Source organism: Diabrotica virgifera, chromosome 9 (genome assembly GCF_917563875.1).
Source record: "Diabrotica virgifera virgifera chromosome 9, PGI_DIABVI_V3a".
NCBI classification, from domain to species: domain Eukaryota; kingdom Metazoa; phylum Arthropoda; class Insecta; order Coleoptera; family Chrysomelidae; genus Diabrotica; species Diabrotica virgifera.
In genome coordinates this window covers 154,019,987-154,035,943 of record NC_065451.1, presented here as the reverse complement: position 1 = coordinate 154,035,943, position 15,957 = coordinate 154,019,987, and the positions used below count along the sequence as shown (strand labels likewise).

General features: G+C 31.1%; 1 protein-coding gene and 1 long non-coding RNA gene across 3 annotated transcripts in view; both read right to left on the bottom strand.

The window, feature by feature from the left end:
• LOC126892256 (zinc finger protein ZFP2-like) overlaps window positions 1-11,296 on the bottom strand; it is a 33,985-nt gene extending 22,689 nt beyond the window's left edge. The window contains exons 1-2 of one of the 2 annotated variants that reach the window (XM_050661760.1): window positions 10,837-11,296; window positions 2,380-2,532 (exon numbers count right to left, since the gene is read on the bottom strand). In XM_050661760.1, the coding sequence (XP_050517717.1) occupies window positions 2,380-2,532; window positions 10,837-11,137 (454 nt within the window). In that variant the 5' untranslated portion in view covers window positions 11,138-11,296. The remainder of the gene's footprint in view (window positions 1-2,379; window positions 2,533-10,836) is intronic. The other variant, XM_050661761.1, reaches the window with a different exon arrangement.
• Window positions 11,297-13,521: 2,225 nt separating this feature from the next.
• LOC126892271 (uncharacterized) lies at window positions 13,522-15,481 on the bottom strand. The gene is made up of 3 exons (XR_007700752.1): window positions 14,741-15,481; window positions 14,380-14,641; window positions 13,522-14,033 (listed from the first exon to the last, which is right to left on the bottom strand). It is a non-coding gene; the product is annotated as an uncharacterized LOC126892271 (long non-coding RNA).
• Between the last annotated feature and the right edge of the window lie 476 nt (window positions 15,482-15,957).

Genomic DNA, 15,957 nt, shown 5'->3' with positions numbered 1-15,957 from the left:
TTGGGAAAGCCAAGGAGCATAAATATTTTATAATTTCTAGACGCGAGTAAATAAATAATATCTAAAAATGTAAAAACAATTCTGATTATCTTACGGCTTATTTATAAAATAAAGTAGTCTAATTTTAAAAGTTTTAAAGTTTTTATATAACTCATTTTATGTATTTGTATAGACGAGATTTAATCATTTAGTTGTAGAAACTGATATAACCCTTCGCCTGAAATTAACGACATTCCCGCTTTTAGAAAGCGCTATTCGCGATGTGCAAGTACTTGGAAGGGATACGCGAAACGATCGTGCGCGAATAGCGGAGACAAATTGCAACTTTCTTAAATAATTCATATTGTTAATTGAAATTGTCAAATTGACGTACATTTCATACCTATTGTCATTTAAGAAGAAAAATGATATATTTCTCCACAATATTGATATGATATGCAATTATTATATAAAGGTAAATTTAATTAATTGTATTTTGCTTGCAGTACTGCATTTTAATAACTAATTTTATTTACTACATACAATTATTTACGTTTTGATAACATAACCAAAATCTTTTTTTTCTTCTTTTATTTTTTTGGACTATGGCCTTTACAATTATCCAGTAACCAGGACCATATCGCACCTTGAAAACCATATGGCAATATCTGCAATTTTTTCATGAAATGACCTTTGAATGCAGTCTAATAGGAAAAAAAATCTATTTTTTAATGCTATATAGCAGCGTCTGCAAAAAATTTTAAGTTCGGCACCAGAAAGATAAATCTCTATGGCTTTTGTCAAAAATCGATTCTTCTTTTTATACCATCAGGCATTATCTGCAGTAGTTGATGCTCTACGGTTCTAAAATTGGAACAAAACCCCAGATCTATATGGCAATACATATGTGCAAAATGTGACCCACGCTCGTAAAATGAAAGCAAGATCTACTAAGGAAACATTCTTTGAATGCAACAAAACATAGAGTGCTGCATAGAGATTTGATTGCAACACTGGAAATAAGCGACAAGACTATAACAAATTGATATACAACGTCGTACTGCAGATGGGTTTATCCCAAAAGAAAAGCGAATTATAACCGACAGACATTATATAAGCGACAGATTATAATATGCAAGACTTTGATAAGCGTTAACACTAAAAATTTGTAATAAATAAGTACAATCAATAAAAAAAACTCTTATTTTATATGAATTTTTACTGTATCATGTGCGAAAATTGATATATTTTTTGAAACCATATGGCCGTATGTGCTAAAATACCTATTTCCTGGGGGAAATTTTACGTACTTTTTAATTCATATAAAAATATGTAAAATTAAAGACAATTGTGCCAAATACCAGTTTTGCAGCTTAATTTTTGGAATTACAGTAAATAAAATTAACTTTACAAAAACTTAAAATGGTCATATCAATATTATGATTTTTGCAGTTACTGCACTATGGTTTTCAAGGTGCGATATGATTGGCCAATATAATTAAAAGTGCGAATAAAAGTGCAGAGTGTAGAAACCAGGTGTTGCTTTTCCGAACTTGCACGGTCCCAATACTTGACTTGTATGTGTAATAAATGTGTTTAATAAATTAATATTTTTTTACAATGATATTGGTTGTTTATCTTCAAAAATAATTTCTTGTAATAGCAAAAAATATTTTAGAAGAAAGTTTATTGTGCATCAATTCACTTTTTATAAATTAAGCTAATACCGAAATACCGGTATTTTTATTATAAATACCGGTATCGAATGCCGGACAAAAATCGTCCGGGATTACGGTATTCGGGATCCCGGAATCCCGGTATTGTAAGCCCTACTAATGAAGCAAATTAAATCTAAACCTGTCTCTCGTTACATAACAATTTATTAGATTATTTCATTCGTAGGGGATTCTGACGAATAGAAAGCCACAGAAATAAAAATTACGGCGATGATTTTTGCTAATATCCCGTCGTCAAGCATGACGTCAGATGCCCTTCGCTACTACGAAAAAATGAACATTCAGTGACATTAATGATAATTAATGTTTTAAAACTTGTCACAGAGAACACCAAGAAACATGTTTAGCAAATATTCAGGTGAAGGCATCAATAAAATATTAGTTAAAATGATCTAAAAAGACAGTTTTATTCATGAAATAATCTCAGCGAATTACACTCGATCTCTAAAATTATTATCAACTTGTTGTCCTCGTGACACTTTGACATAATTTCACTCCTCTTCGGGTCGTGAAATTAAAACTGTCAACGTGGCACTCGAAAAACAAATCGATAATTTTAGAGCTCTTGTGCAATTACTACTGATAATTTTCTATAAATAATAATAATTTAGAAAAAAGGGTCTAAGAAGAATAATTGTATATGAATTTATTGTTATCCACTTACCTTCTTTGTGTGTTTGTTTTTCTCCATATGGCATAAGTTTTTTTTCATCTTCTATTTCAATTTTTAACGAGTATTCATTTAAGCCTGAATCATCAAATGCATCACATATACTTTCTCTATTGAAATCCTCTTTAATTTCATTTGTGAAGCTATCTAAAAATGCATAATCCACAGTATTAGAATACAGTGATGAGCGTGCTAATAACCGGCAAAATAGCGCAAAAGATGGAAAACATATTAAGTTGTGAGATAAAAAGAAATGGAACTAGTAGAGCTGTGACATTTAGCGACATTAACCTATAAATTTACATTATATTGATTGTTCCCTACCTTTACACGTATCAGAGGAGTATGTCAACTAAAACTGTCACTCTGACAGCAGTAGTTTCCAAACTCGCCCGATACGTCTAAAGGTAAGAAACAATCAATATAATGTAAATTTATTGGTTAATACCTCTAAATTTTCCAGCTTGACTAGTTTCATTTTTTTTATCTCACAACTTAATACGTTTTTCATCTTTTGTGCTATTTTGCTGGTTATTAGCGCGTTAATTCATCACTGTATATTTCTCCTCCATAGTTAGCTTTTTTATAGAAGAAAAATAAGCATAGAAGAATTTTAACCTAATCTACATTGAATTTAATAATTTTAAAAGACTAATCTTTCACTCTAATGGCATATAATATAACATAATGTTACTCTAGATCCCACCAGACTGAAAACAATGGGAACCTTCTTTGGTTACACCTCCGAGGCTTCTACAATTTGCAAGCCATACGGATGCTGAGACTAAGGAAGATGAGGGAATTTTACAATTTATAATTCACGTCCCATCTGCTCAGCGCGGTAAAGTTCCAACGAGAATGGTTTCCTTCGTACTCCAATCATAGTAAACATGTAAATCACAAATGAATAACCATTTTCAATTTCGTTGCAAAACGAAAATACAGCCGCATCATATTCTAGTCCAATTAGAGAATGCAGAAAGCACCTCTACCGGTTTCGAAACTTATTAGTCTCTCATCAGGAGGCACATATGCTGCTTTCTCTGATCAAACCAAAACAAATCCGTGACTGCACGCCTGGGTTTGTTTTGGATGGATCAGAGAGAGCAGCATATGTGCCTCCTGATGAGAGACTAATAAGTTTCACAAGCGCTAGAGGTGCTTGCTGGACTCTCTGATTGGACTAGAATATGATGCGGCTGTATTTTCGTTTTGCAACAAAATTGAAAATGGTTATTCATTTTTGATTAAAAATTTTAATTTAATTTTTCTATATTTTTGGGGATAAATGCATTAATAAATAAATAAGCTTAAAACATGAATAACCACTTTCAATTTCTGAAATTTCAAAATGAAATAAGCTTAAGTTTATCAGTTCTTTAGTCCTTCAACTATTTTTATGCAACAATATAGCCTACTTAACCCTTAACTACTGATGTGATGTTTCAGAATGTAGACACTGACATGAGGTATGTCAAACCATTGCCTATTCTCATTTGTTTTCAATATGCATTTGTATTATCAGGGCCGACGACAACGAGCCTGCAAGGGATGCACTGCAGGCGGGCCCTGTTTGGGAGGCGCCAAACTGAGCTTTTTTTTTTTTGTTGGTACTATACAAAATACTAATTAAAAAACCGAAGAGCGCCTATGCTAGCGTTGCAGGCGGCATCTTATACCCTAGCGCCGGTACTGTGTATTATATTACTGTATTTGTTTTTTAAATCAAATACAGAATGATTTCACTGATGTAGAGTAAAATGCTGCTTCAAATAGAATAAACTTTATTTTTTCAAGAAAATTATGAATGGATGCTTAGTATTAAAAAAATGGCGGAGGTTCTTACAAAGTCCTTTAGAAATGAATTACACAAAAACTAGCATTGGTAACTGAAAAATAGTAAAATAATGTTGAAAGGACTTGAGAGAAAAACAGCTGGATGAACTTGCTGCCATACTAACAGCGTAAAAATACTGAATAGACTGCTTTTAACTATAGATATGTAAACATTGACATGCGGTATGTGATACCGCAAGCAAACTTTCAACATAGCTCAGAGACTAAACCATACTAACTAAAACTGCAGAAGTTGAGAGCAGGTACAACTACACACCACTTGAAGGTATACTGATGGTTTCCTAGGAATCTTTTATAAAACTAGTTTTACATCAAAATATATTTTTGGCAGGATATGGCATATCGCATGTCAGTGTTTAAGGTTTAAGTGAATAAAGAAGAGAGAAATTCTTATTTTAAAGAAAATTTAAACATGAATTGAAAACCTTTTGCAGACGAAAAAAAGCAATACCCTTATTAACAAATGGCCGCACCCCAGGCCGGAAGGAATACCTGCAGAACTACTTAAAAATGGTACTGGCAAATTAGCTAAAATAATAACAACATTAATGAACAGATTTTTAAATGGAGAACCGGTACCACAGACATGGAAAGAATGATCGATAACATTTATACACAAGAAAGATGGTAAACAAGATCAAAATACCTACAGAGGTATTACCTTAACTAGCACACTAAGGCGACTGTACTAAAGAATTCTAAAAGATCTAATATGTGAAGAGTACCATCCATACGAATGAGAAGAACAAAGCAGCTTTATGGCAGGTAGATCCACAATAGACATTTTCTGTATAGCGCAAGTAATAGAAAAAAGGCTGTCAAGAGCCCAAGAGTTGCATTTACTCATGGTAGATCTAACCAAGGCATATGATACAGTCCCCATTAATAGACTATGGGAAGTACTAGAAAAGACCAGCATAAATGTATCTATCATGTAAGCTCTCAAAGAACTGTATAGAAACTCGACATTCGAACTGTATAGAGACTCTAGCCAAAATTAAAAGCGGAAATAATATATCAAAAGGTTTCCAGACCACTAAACGGCTAAGGCAAGGATGCTGTATATCGCCAGTATTATTCAATATATTGATGAAGCCCTTAGACAATGGAAAAAGAAGTGCAATAGAATAAGATTGCGATAGGAGATATGATACTCTACACGCTGAACTATGCAGATGACCAAATTGTAATTGCACAGGACAAAGAAGATCTTGAATATGTGGCAAGGAAACTAATAGAGGAATATAGAAAATGGGGTCTGGAGGTGAATACCAAAAAAACCCAATATCTATGCATAGCAAGGAAAGAAACGGAGAACCTGAATCTGGAACAGGAGACAATTACAAGCTGCAATGAATATATCTATCTGGGAATAAAACTAACTAATAGTAGAGGAAGAAATGAAGAAAATATTAAAGAAAGGATAGTAAAGAGAAAACAGACGATAGGAGCTCTGAATTCTGTACTGTGGCAAAAAAATATAAGATAGATAGATATAGATAGATATCTTTATTTCAAAATAGGTAACCTAATATACAAATTTAACTTAAATACATTTTTTTACATATAAAACGAAAGAAAATCAGTCAATACAATGATTCACAATAAAAAAATTCAATAAAAAAAATAAATGTAATAATAAATTAAAAAATAATAATAAATTAATAACAATTATAATCAAAATTAATAACGAATTATAATCAAATTAACAAGTTCAGCAACCAATAAAAGTCAATAAAAATAAATAAAAATATTGTGCATGTTCTCCGCCAATTCAAATACATACTACTTTAAATTTTTAAGGAAAACCTTTAATTTATCTTTAAAACTTTTAACTGTCCTAGTCTTTTAATTCATTAGGCAATTCATTAAATTCTCTGAAACCTCTAAATATTAATGAATTCATTGAGCTGCTATAATTCATTTTAGAAAAGTATATGTTATTTTTATTTCGAGTATCGTGTATGTGTGTATTAGGAAAATTAATAAATTGCTGAAAATAATCGGAAGCTATATTGTTTTTAATTTTATAAACCAAAATCAATGCAAAATATTGAAACCTTTGATATACCGAAAACCAGTTCAATGTATTCAGCATTAAATTTATTGGTGTCAATCGACCCATTCTTAATATTATACGCATACCACGATTTTGTAATTTTTGATGTTGCCCCATTTTATTTAGGTTGAACAAATATAAGACTGATGCACAATAATCAAAATGAGGTTGGATTATTGAATTATATACAGTAAGTCTAGTTTCTAAAGATAAATTTTTTGCTATTCTTGTAAAAAAGTATAATTTCTTGCTGATTTTTTTGTGTATATAAACAAAATGATCTTCCAATGAAAGAGTGTTATCAAGTTGAAATCCTAAGTATTTAATAGTTGTTGTTGTTTCAATCTTTTCACCATTTATGGATAAATTAATGTTATTTATATTGATTTTGTTATACTTATATCTACTGGTTACAATTAGAGCTTTTGTCTTTGATACATTTAATTTTAACTTGTTTAATGTTAAATAATTATAAACAGCCTCCAGAATTGAATTCATTTTTGCCACTGCATTTTCCAGACATACATCACTACAAGCTATTAACGTATCGTCAGCAAAAAGATTGACAAACTCACAATCAACAAACAGATCTATATCATTCAAGTAGAGAATAAAAGTAATGGCCCTAGGACAGTGCCCTGAGGTACACCTAGATCAATGTTAAGTTCATCTGACATGCAATTATTGAATTTAACCTTCTGCTTGCGATTTGATAGATAATTATTCAGCCAGTCAAAAACTCCACCCCTAATGCCATACTGCCACAATTTTGCCAGTAAAATATTTCGGTCTATGGTCTCAAAGGCCCTCTTAAGGTCTAAGAATACAGATACTACATATTTGTTTTGATCCAATTCAGTTTTAAATTTACTAATTGTCAATTGAAGTGCCGAATCACAAGAGTGTTGCTTTCTGAAACCAGATTGATTACTTATCAAAATAGCATTTGTTTTAACATGTTCAATAATTTGATCATATACAACAAGTTCAATCAATTTTTCAATTGGTGGTAGTGTATTGATGGATCTGAATTCTTCAGCTTTCACTGTATTATTGATTTTTTGAATTGGTACAATTGTACTAACTTTAAGTTGATTTGGAATTTTACCAGTAGACAGACAAGTATTGATTAAATTTAATATAATATGCCCAATTGTTTCAAAAATGTCTTTGAGAATTTTAGCGTTTAATATATCATGAACTGAGCATCTACTGTCTAATTTATTAACATACATACATAATTCGTTTAAAGATACTAATTTAAATTTATTTATTGATAGGTATAAGTTACTATTTTTATTACACCAGGTTTCCCTCAAATCCAAAGCTCCAACAATATTGTTGATACTTGCAACAAAGTAACTGTTGAACTGGTTAGCGATTTCTTTGCTATCTTGACATGTTGAATACATACCTGTTTCAAATTGAACATATTGAGGTAACCTTTGGATTTAATGTTCACTAAATTTTTTAATGTTCTCCACATTTCTTTGGAGTTGTGTCTAAATCTATCTATTTTATTAAAATAATAAAGATTTTTTTTAGTTTTTAACAAATTAACAACTTCATTACGATATCTTTTAAAATTACTCCACAACTCCTGCTTAAACGGTTCAAGTGCTGTTTTAAAAGTTCTATAAGCATTGTCACGTAATTTTATAAGAGAGTAAACTTCGTTATCAAACCAAGGTAGCTTTAAGTTAAACCGGCAGATTTGAATAGGTGCTGTTTTATTGATTTAAATCTCACAATTTAAATATAACTCATTAAAAATTGAGTCAACATCAACAGAATTCAAATTCCAGTTATAATACATTAAATTAGTTTGAATTGTCAAAATATTACTCTGACTTAAATTTCTAAATTTCTTAACATTATAATGCTCTGTACTTTTAGTATTTCTTAGATTAACAGAAATAATGGAGTGGTCAGTTAATTTTGGAGTTTCATGAACATTTACTATGATATTATTAGTATTTGACAGGACATAATCTACCAGTGTTTTAGATACATTTGTCACTCTAGTAGGTTCTGTAACCAATTGGCAAATACCGTAGCTCAACATTTGATCATTTATTTTTTTGACATAAAAAGTTCTTGACAATTGATCTAAATTGAAATCGCCCACCAAAATGAAAGAGTGGTTCGTTGAAACAATAAAATCAAAAATATTATCCAGTTCTTCCATAAACCTAGCATCTAATGATGAAGGCGAATGATATATGCAACCTATGTACCAAGTTGATGTTAAAAAATTAACTTTGAAAATTACACACCAATAATTTTTGTCAAGGACATACTTTCTTACAACAGAACATCTATAGTCACTTTTAACATATACTAACACTCCACCAGTATACCTACTTGATGAATCACAACGAACACACATATAGTTTTTAATTCTTATTTCATTATCTTCTATGTCCTTGGTGGTCCTAGTCTCGCTTAATAAAATAACCTTCGGATTAAAACATTAAAACAGACTTTCCCTAATTAGATCTAAATTTTACAAAACACTTTGAGCATTTATATATATAACATCTGTATTAAGTTGTATATCAGGTGCAATTTTTAGTTTTTTTGATTATTTATATTATTTTTGTTGACAATCGTGGGTCTATTATTAATGTATTTAATAGTTTTGCTATGGTCACCCGAATCGATCAGATTCTGTAGTTCATTTTGTACTTTTTTATAATACTCAAGTTGCTGGTTGGTTTGATCTGCAAAGATCTTGATACCTGCTTCCTTAATCAGTTGTTTATTTTTCTGCACAGACATAACCTTTTCTTTAGATGGTAGTATAACTTTAATTGGTCTAGTTTTCATTGGTGTAAACTTACCAAGTCTAAAAACTTTAATGCTCTTTCTGTCTATATCAAAATTTTCCAATATCTTGTTTACCGTAGTCAAGTCTTCATCATTTCTGTCCTGTTGGGTCTTCATTTTGGACTCATTTACATTAAAAACTACAATATTAGAAGCTCTCCTCTCTCTATCCATAATTTCACTGATTAAATCTTCCTTAACACTCAATGACATTTCCCCACTTCTCTTGTAACCTTCAACACATTTTTTTACTTCTTGCAACTCGTTTTGTAAATCACCAATTTTTTGTAGTAATGTAGGAATTAATTTAACTCCGGCTTCACATTCTTCACAGTAATACTTCAATAATCTGGTTCCCTTAAGATCAATAACTTTTAATTCACTAGCAGTAAGATTCGAACAATCCCTGTGTGTAGCCCTCTGGCAGCTGTCACATGTTATATATGGTCTGCTATTTATAATTTTACAAACAACACACTCCATAATAATCGTCAAATTAAAAAATTAGGAAAGTAGTAGGCACGCCACTGGTAATTATTCCAAAACAGACAGAGCTTATCCTTAATTGATTTTTAATAGTAATTGCTTTTGAGCAAAAAAAACGAAAAAGAGAACTGCAAAACTGCACTAATTTTCACAGATTTCTTAGATCAGAACACTTCAACTTCAAAAACAAAACTTTAGGCAGAAACTGCAGACCTTTCTCACCATGTAGGTATGACTTTCAACAATTAAATTGAAGGTTTTACCACTAAATTTTGATAAAAACAATCACAAGAAAATATATACTTTAATGTTGTTTATATATAGATAAGAAGATAAGAACCGAAAATAAAAAACGAATTTACAACACAATATTAAAACCAGTGTTAACCTATGGAGCTGAAGTCCAGCAATTAACCAACAAGTACAAAGACAAATTACTAGCGACTGAGAGTGATTTTTGGAGAAGATCAGCAAGGAGATTTAGACTAGAGCAGATAAGAAACGGCTACATTTACTACATTAGACAACAAATGGAAATAGAAAGAACAATCATAGATGACATCGAAAGACAACAGCTAGTATAGTACAGACACATAATATGAATGGAGGAAAGGAGAATCCCCAAAAAAGTGTAGGAATGGGTTCCCACAAAAAAACGAAAACGAGGAAGACCTGCAACTACATGGATAAAGGGCATCTCCAAGGCGATGTAGGAAAGAAATTTAAGAGAGGAAGACTGCCACTATAGGGCTTTTCATTCACAGTCATTTGTTTCGAGCTACTGTCATCTGTCATATGGACAGTGTTATGCATAACTCGACCAAGCGCCATTTCTTTAATATCGAGATAACAGCGGATTCTGGTGACACATAGCTAAAACTATCTTGGAAAAAATCCCTGTTATTGTCACGTTAACGGTTACTAAGAAAAACAAAATTAAACCAAGCGACATTAATACTTACCATTAAGCGACCATTAAGCAACCAAGAAACAAAAAACTTTGAAGCCATTTATCTCAAAACTATGTTTTGGTGCTTGGTCGAGTTATGCATAGCGCCATTCATATAATCTGTGTATATTAAATTTTACACAGATTATACAACATATGACAATTGATGAAAAGCCCTATAGAAAGGAGTGGCGATTAGGAACGAAAAGGCGTAGAATGCTATAAAATGAATATAATATACATAAACCTTTTGTATTGTAAACATACATACCATATTCACTGCTTTGACTTCCTTTAGCAGTATGCTCTAGTTTTATATTATCAACATCACTATTACAATACTGGAATTGTGCTAAATCGCCTTGGTGCTGTTCAAATGTCATATCTTCCATTAGTAATTCTGTTTTAATTTGGTTCAAACTAATATCAGAATCTCCTTGCCATTGGTCTTCAATATAGGGATCTAGATAACCTGGAGCAGGCTCTACTTTTATGAATTCAGGCTTGACAAAAATAGTATTCTCATCCTTGATATTTGTTACTGTATCTTCGATTTTCTCTTTTCTTTCCATTTTGTTAATAGAAGACCAAATTTTATGTTCACAAAGAAATGGTTTACTTGCATTAATTTTTCAAGGATAATATGTGTTTATTGTAATGTTATAATGTAACACCTGGTAGGGTTCCTAGGTTAACTTTGGAGGATAGGTTATAATGAAACAACTTGTATCTATCGTGTCTAGGTCTAGATTCAGAATCAGTGTTACCAATGGCTGAGCATGGAAAGATGCACCTCCATGTCAAAAATTATGCGATTTTATCCAAAATTATGCGCTCTGTCGTAAAACGTAAAAAATATTTTAAAATTTACTGCGCATGCGCAGAAATTCAAAACTCTTGACGTGTCAAAGCATTTTTTTGACAAATGACATTAAATATTTTTGTAAATTAGGGAATCCATCGACCTGTCAAAGTTAAATCACGTGATCTTTGGTTGGCACACAAAACCGTTCTTAACCTAAACTCAATGTAATTTTTGATTTTTCGTATTTGTTTTTCGTCGTGATTTTTTAGCTAATTTAGTATTAAAAGACATTAATTATATTAATTAGTTTATAAACTTTACGTTTTTGGTGATTTTGAGTGCTGACAACATGCCTGTGACTTGTATAGTAGTGAACTGCGGAAGTCCAACTGATCGGGATAATGTTAGTTTTAATTTGTTTTTTGTCGTGATTTTGAGCTTAATATAGTATTTAAAGACATTCATTGGATTAATTATTTTATAAACTTTACGTTTTTGGTGATTTTGAGTGCTGACAACATGCCTGTGACTTGTATAGTAGTGAACTGTGGAAGTCCAATTGATCAGAATAATGTTATTTTAATTTGTTTTTTGTCGTGATTTTGAGCTTAATATACATAGTATTTAAAGACATTCATTGGATTAATTATTTTATAAACTTTACGTTTTTGGTGATTTTGAGTGCTGACAACATGCCTGTGACTTGTATAGTAGTGAACTGTGGAAGTCCAACTGATCAGAATAATGTTAATTTTAATTTGTTTTTTATCGTGATTTTGAGCTTAATATAGTATTTAAAGACATTCATTAGATTGATTATTTTATAAACTTTTCGTTTTTGGTGATTTTAAGTGCTGAAAACATGCCTGTAACTTGTATAGTAATGAACTGTGAAAGTCGAGCTGATCGGATAATGTTAATTTTTTTCGTCTTCCCTCTATAGGGCTTTTCATTCACAGTCATTTGTTTTGAGCTTCTGTCATATGTCCTATAATCCGCGTATAGTAATATTATACACGAATTATACATCATCTAACGCAAGCTCGAAACAAATGACAATCGATGAAAAGCCCTATTAGAAACTCATTTATGTTTCCTCGCCTAACTAAATTATCAAAAAACAGGACGCACTCATGCTAGGAATTATGGTTTTTATTAATATTATTACAATTATTTATATGTGACACTAACGTAACTAGTGACATTAATTTTAGGCCAATGTGACAAACTTTATTAATACTAAATTTTAACATTTATCCCCTATTTTGTTAAAACAATATTATTTTGTTTTTCATTCTATTCAAAATAAATGCAGTTTTGACAGGGAATTTGTTGTTATTTATTTATTCCATATAGACCTGGATCCCACATACCAAAAAAAAGTTGATTAATAGCAAGCTGAAAATTTATTAATAGCTTAACAGTGTCTAGTCCGACAAACTTTGATGTATGGGAACACTAGAAGTTTTAACTGTGGAACAGGTTAAAAATTTGGAACATCAAACTACGAAAATGTTTATGTAATTTGTCAGATAAAACTTCCAATTGATTTGCTACCAATTCATTAAACTCTCATGCAAAAACCAGACTGGTGAAAAAATCATCAACTGGGCATTTTAATGAGTAGAACACGAAGACCATGTCAAACTACAGGAATCATGTTGGTTAGTAATAGCAGTCTGATTTTTGCATGACAATTTAATGACAGGGTAACAGATCAATTGGATGTTCTGTCTGACAAAATACATGGGATGTTTTCGTAATCTGATGTTCCAAATCTGAGTTTCCAAACTGTTTCACAATTAAAACTACCCCTGTTCCAGTGTCACAATACATCAAAGTTTGTCCAACTGGACACCGTTAAGCTATTAACAAATTTTCAGCTTGCTATTAATCAATTTTTTTGGTACACAGGATCCAGACCTAATAGGTTTGTTCGTAGTACGACACAAACGATTAGCAACTGCTGCCAACCATCAGATGCATGAGCAGCTAACAGTTAGCGTTGTGCAGTTAATAATTAGCATTCATAGACTACGAATGCACATGTGTCTGATGGTTGGCAAGAGTTGCTGATCGTTCTACGAACAAACCTATCAGTAAGCACAATTTGTGATATCCATGGGTAGTTACTAACAGAAAGAGGCAGGATTCGATTTTTAAAACATTTATTTTAGAGTCAAAACATAGTCGTACCTTAAACGATAAATGTATATTATCATTACAAGTTGATACTAATTACAAAAATAAATACACATCTAAAAGACCAATACATAATTACTCATGATGAAGAAGTACATTATAATTAAAAATGAATAACCATTTTCATATCGCTGCAACACAATGCCAAAGCCATCTTATATTTCAGTTCTTTTAGTGAGCGCAACAAGCACTCTGACCGAACAGTTTCAAAACTCATTAGTTTTTCATCAGAGAATGCATATGTTGCTATCTCCAAACCATGTAGCTGTAACATATGTACATGCATTGGGTTCTTGTTCGTCTGTCTTGCTCTGGGCATACTCAGCTAAAAATAGGATTGCTGCAGACTTCACTATTACCGGCCATACGCATACAATGTGCATTTGCTATGTCATCAGAACTGGCTATCACCCCACCCAACCATTAAGTCGTTTAGCATTAGCTTTTTGGAAATGCTTCACCTAAAAAAAATATTTTATTTTTTTTGGAAATTCTTCAACTACTAAAATTTATTTTTATTAGAGTATTTGCGTTCTTTGCAATGATTGAGAATATTTATTTAAAATCAGACATTCATATAATATAATTTTAGAACAATCATGACAGTAATTCAAATAGATGGCAGTAATAAATCATTTTCAGAGAATTATGGAGTTCGCAGTTTACAGATTAGGACGACGATATGTCTGGTTTCATACAGATATATAAACATAAATAAATCTAATATTTAGAACCAATTTATCCAAAAGACACTAATACTGTTATCCATATATTTCTTAATGGTGAATAAATAAAATAAAGGCATACCTTTCCAACAATAATATGGAAATCAGGAAATCATTAACAATTTTTACTCCATTCAAAACAAATCCAGATGTAAAATATGTATGTGCCTGAAGGCTTTTGTATGCTTTCATCTGCTGCTTAGAGTAGCAACTGTGAGACTCCGCCAGATCTGTATAAATATCTATAATAGTAACTTGATGGACTGCACTTTACTGTAAAATCCAATTCTGACTGAATTCCGTATGGATCTAAATCCCCAATTATTTTCAGCTTCAATAAATATCTAAAACAATAAAAGAAATAATGTTATTGCTTGCAAAATTCATCATTATTGATAAATATCGGGGCAAAATGAACAGTAAATAAACATTGTTTCGCCTACCTTTCTCGCAACATCTGGAGTTTCCAATAATAATTTCCTTAAATAATCAGTTTGCATTGTGGTAAAGTTTATAAAGTTCACAAAAACAGGAAACGAAATCCAAATCAAATGAAAATAGACAAAATACGACGATAAACAATGAAAAATCATTGAAAAATAGATACAAACATAACCTCTTGGTTAGTTTGTGTGCCAACCAGAGGTCACGTGGTTTGGATTGCCTAATAAAGATTTACGAATAACCTATCAAATTTTTACATGTAATAAGATCTTAGACCCAGATAAAATAATTTTGTCATTTAAAAAATACCATAATCCATAATAATCATCTTATAATTATGAAAATGCAATTATTAGAAATACTACTTATTTTAGGAGTTGTTAAAATACTTTTGCATATTATGGGTATAAAATGGGGAATTTATGGACAATGTATTATTAGGGAATAGTGGACCAGTCCTCAACTACCTAAAATGACACCATTAGAAGATTCACCAAGAATTGTGATTGAAAGAACATTTGGTATTTTGAAGAGATTTCCCATTTTAACGTGTGTAATAAGAAGCAAGTTACCATTTTTTCAAAGAATAATATGAGCTTGTTGAGTTTTGCATAATATTGCATTAGTTAATAGAGGAAACATTGAAATACTGACAAATAAGGGTGCTGTTGATATTGATATAGAACATTTTCAACCAGAAGCAAATCTACACTAAAATCACAATAAAGATTCACTAGAAATAAACAAACCAAGACACGTTGAATGTTACGAGGAGCACTCCCGGATCATGGTTTACAATGTATAAATTTTGTAAATCATTATTTGGGATTTAAATGTATTCACATTGTAAATTATGATTTGGGAGTGCTCCTCGTAACATTCAACGTGTCTTGGTTTGTATTAGTGATGTAACAAATGCCATTTTTTTAACATTCATGAATACGATTGTGAATATCTGCTAACGACATTCGTGAATGCGGATGCGAATGCAAATGTTGAGTTTTTTTAAATTTGTTTCTATTTTTGCAGTGGTTTATTTTATAATGAAAAATTAATTGATATTTAGTGAAAATCAATGTGAATCTTAAAGCTTTATTGCATAATAGCAAATAATAAAATAAAGTGAAGACTGATAATGTACCTAGAAGTAAGTACCTTCTCTGAATAAATAAAGATGAAAAGTGAATAGATTTTGAAAAATATGAGAATATTCGCG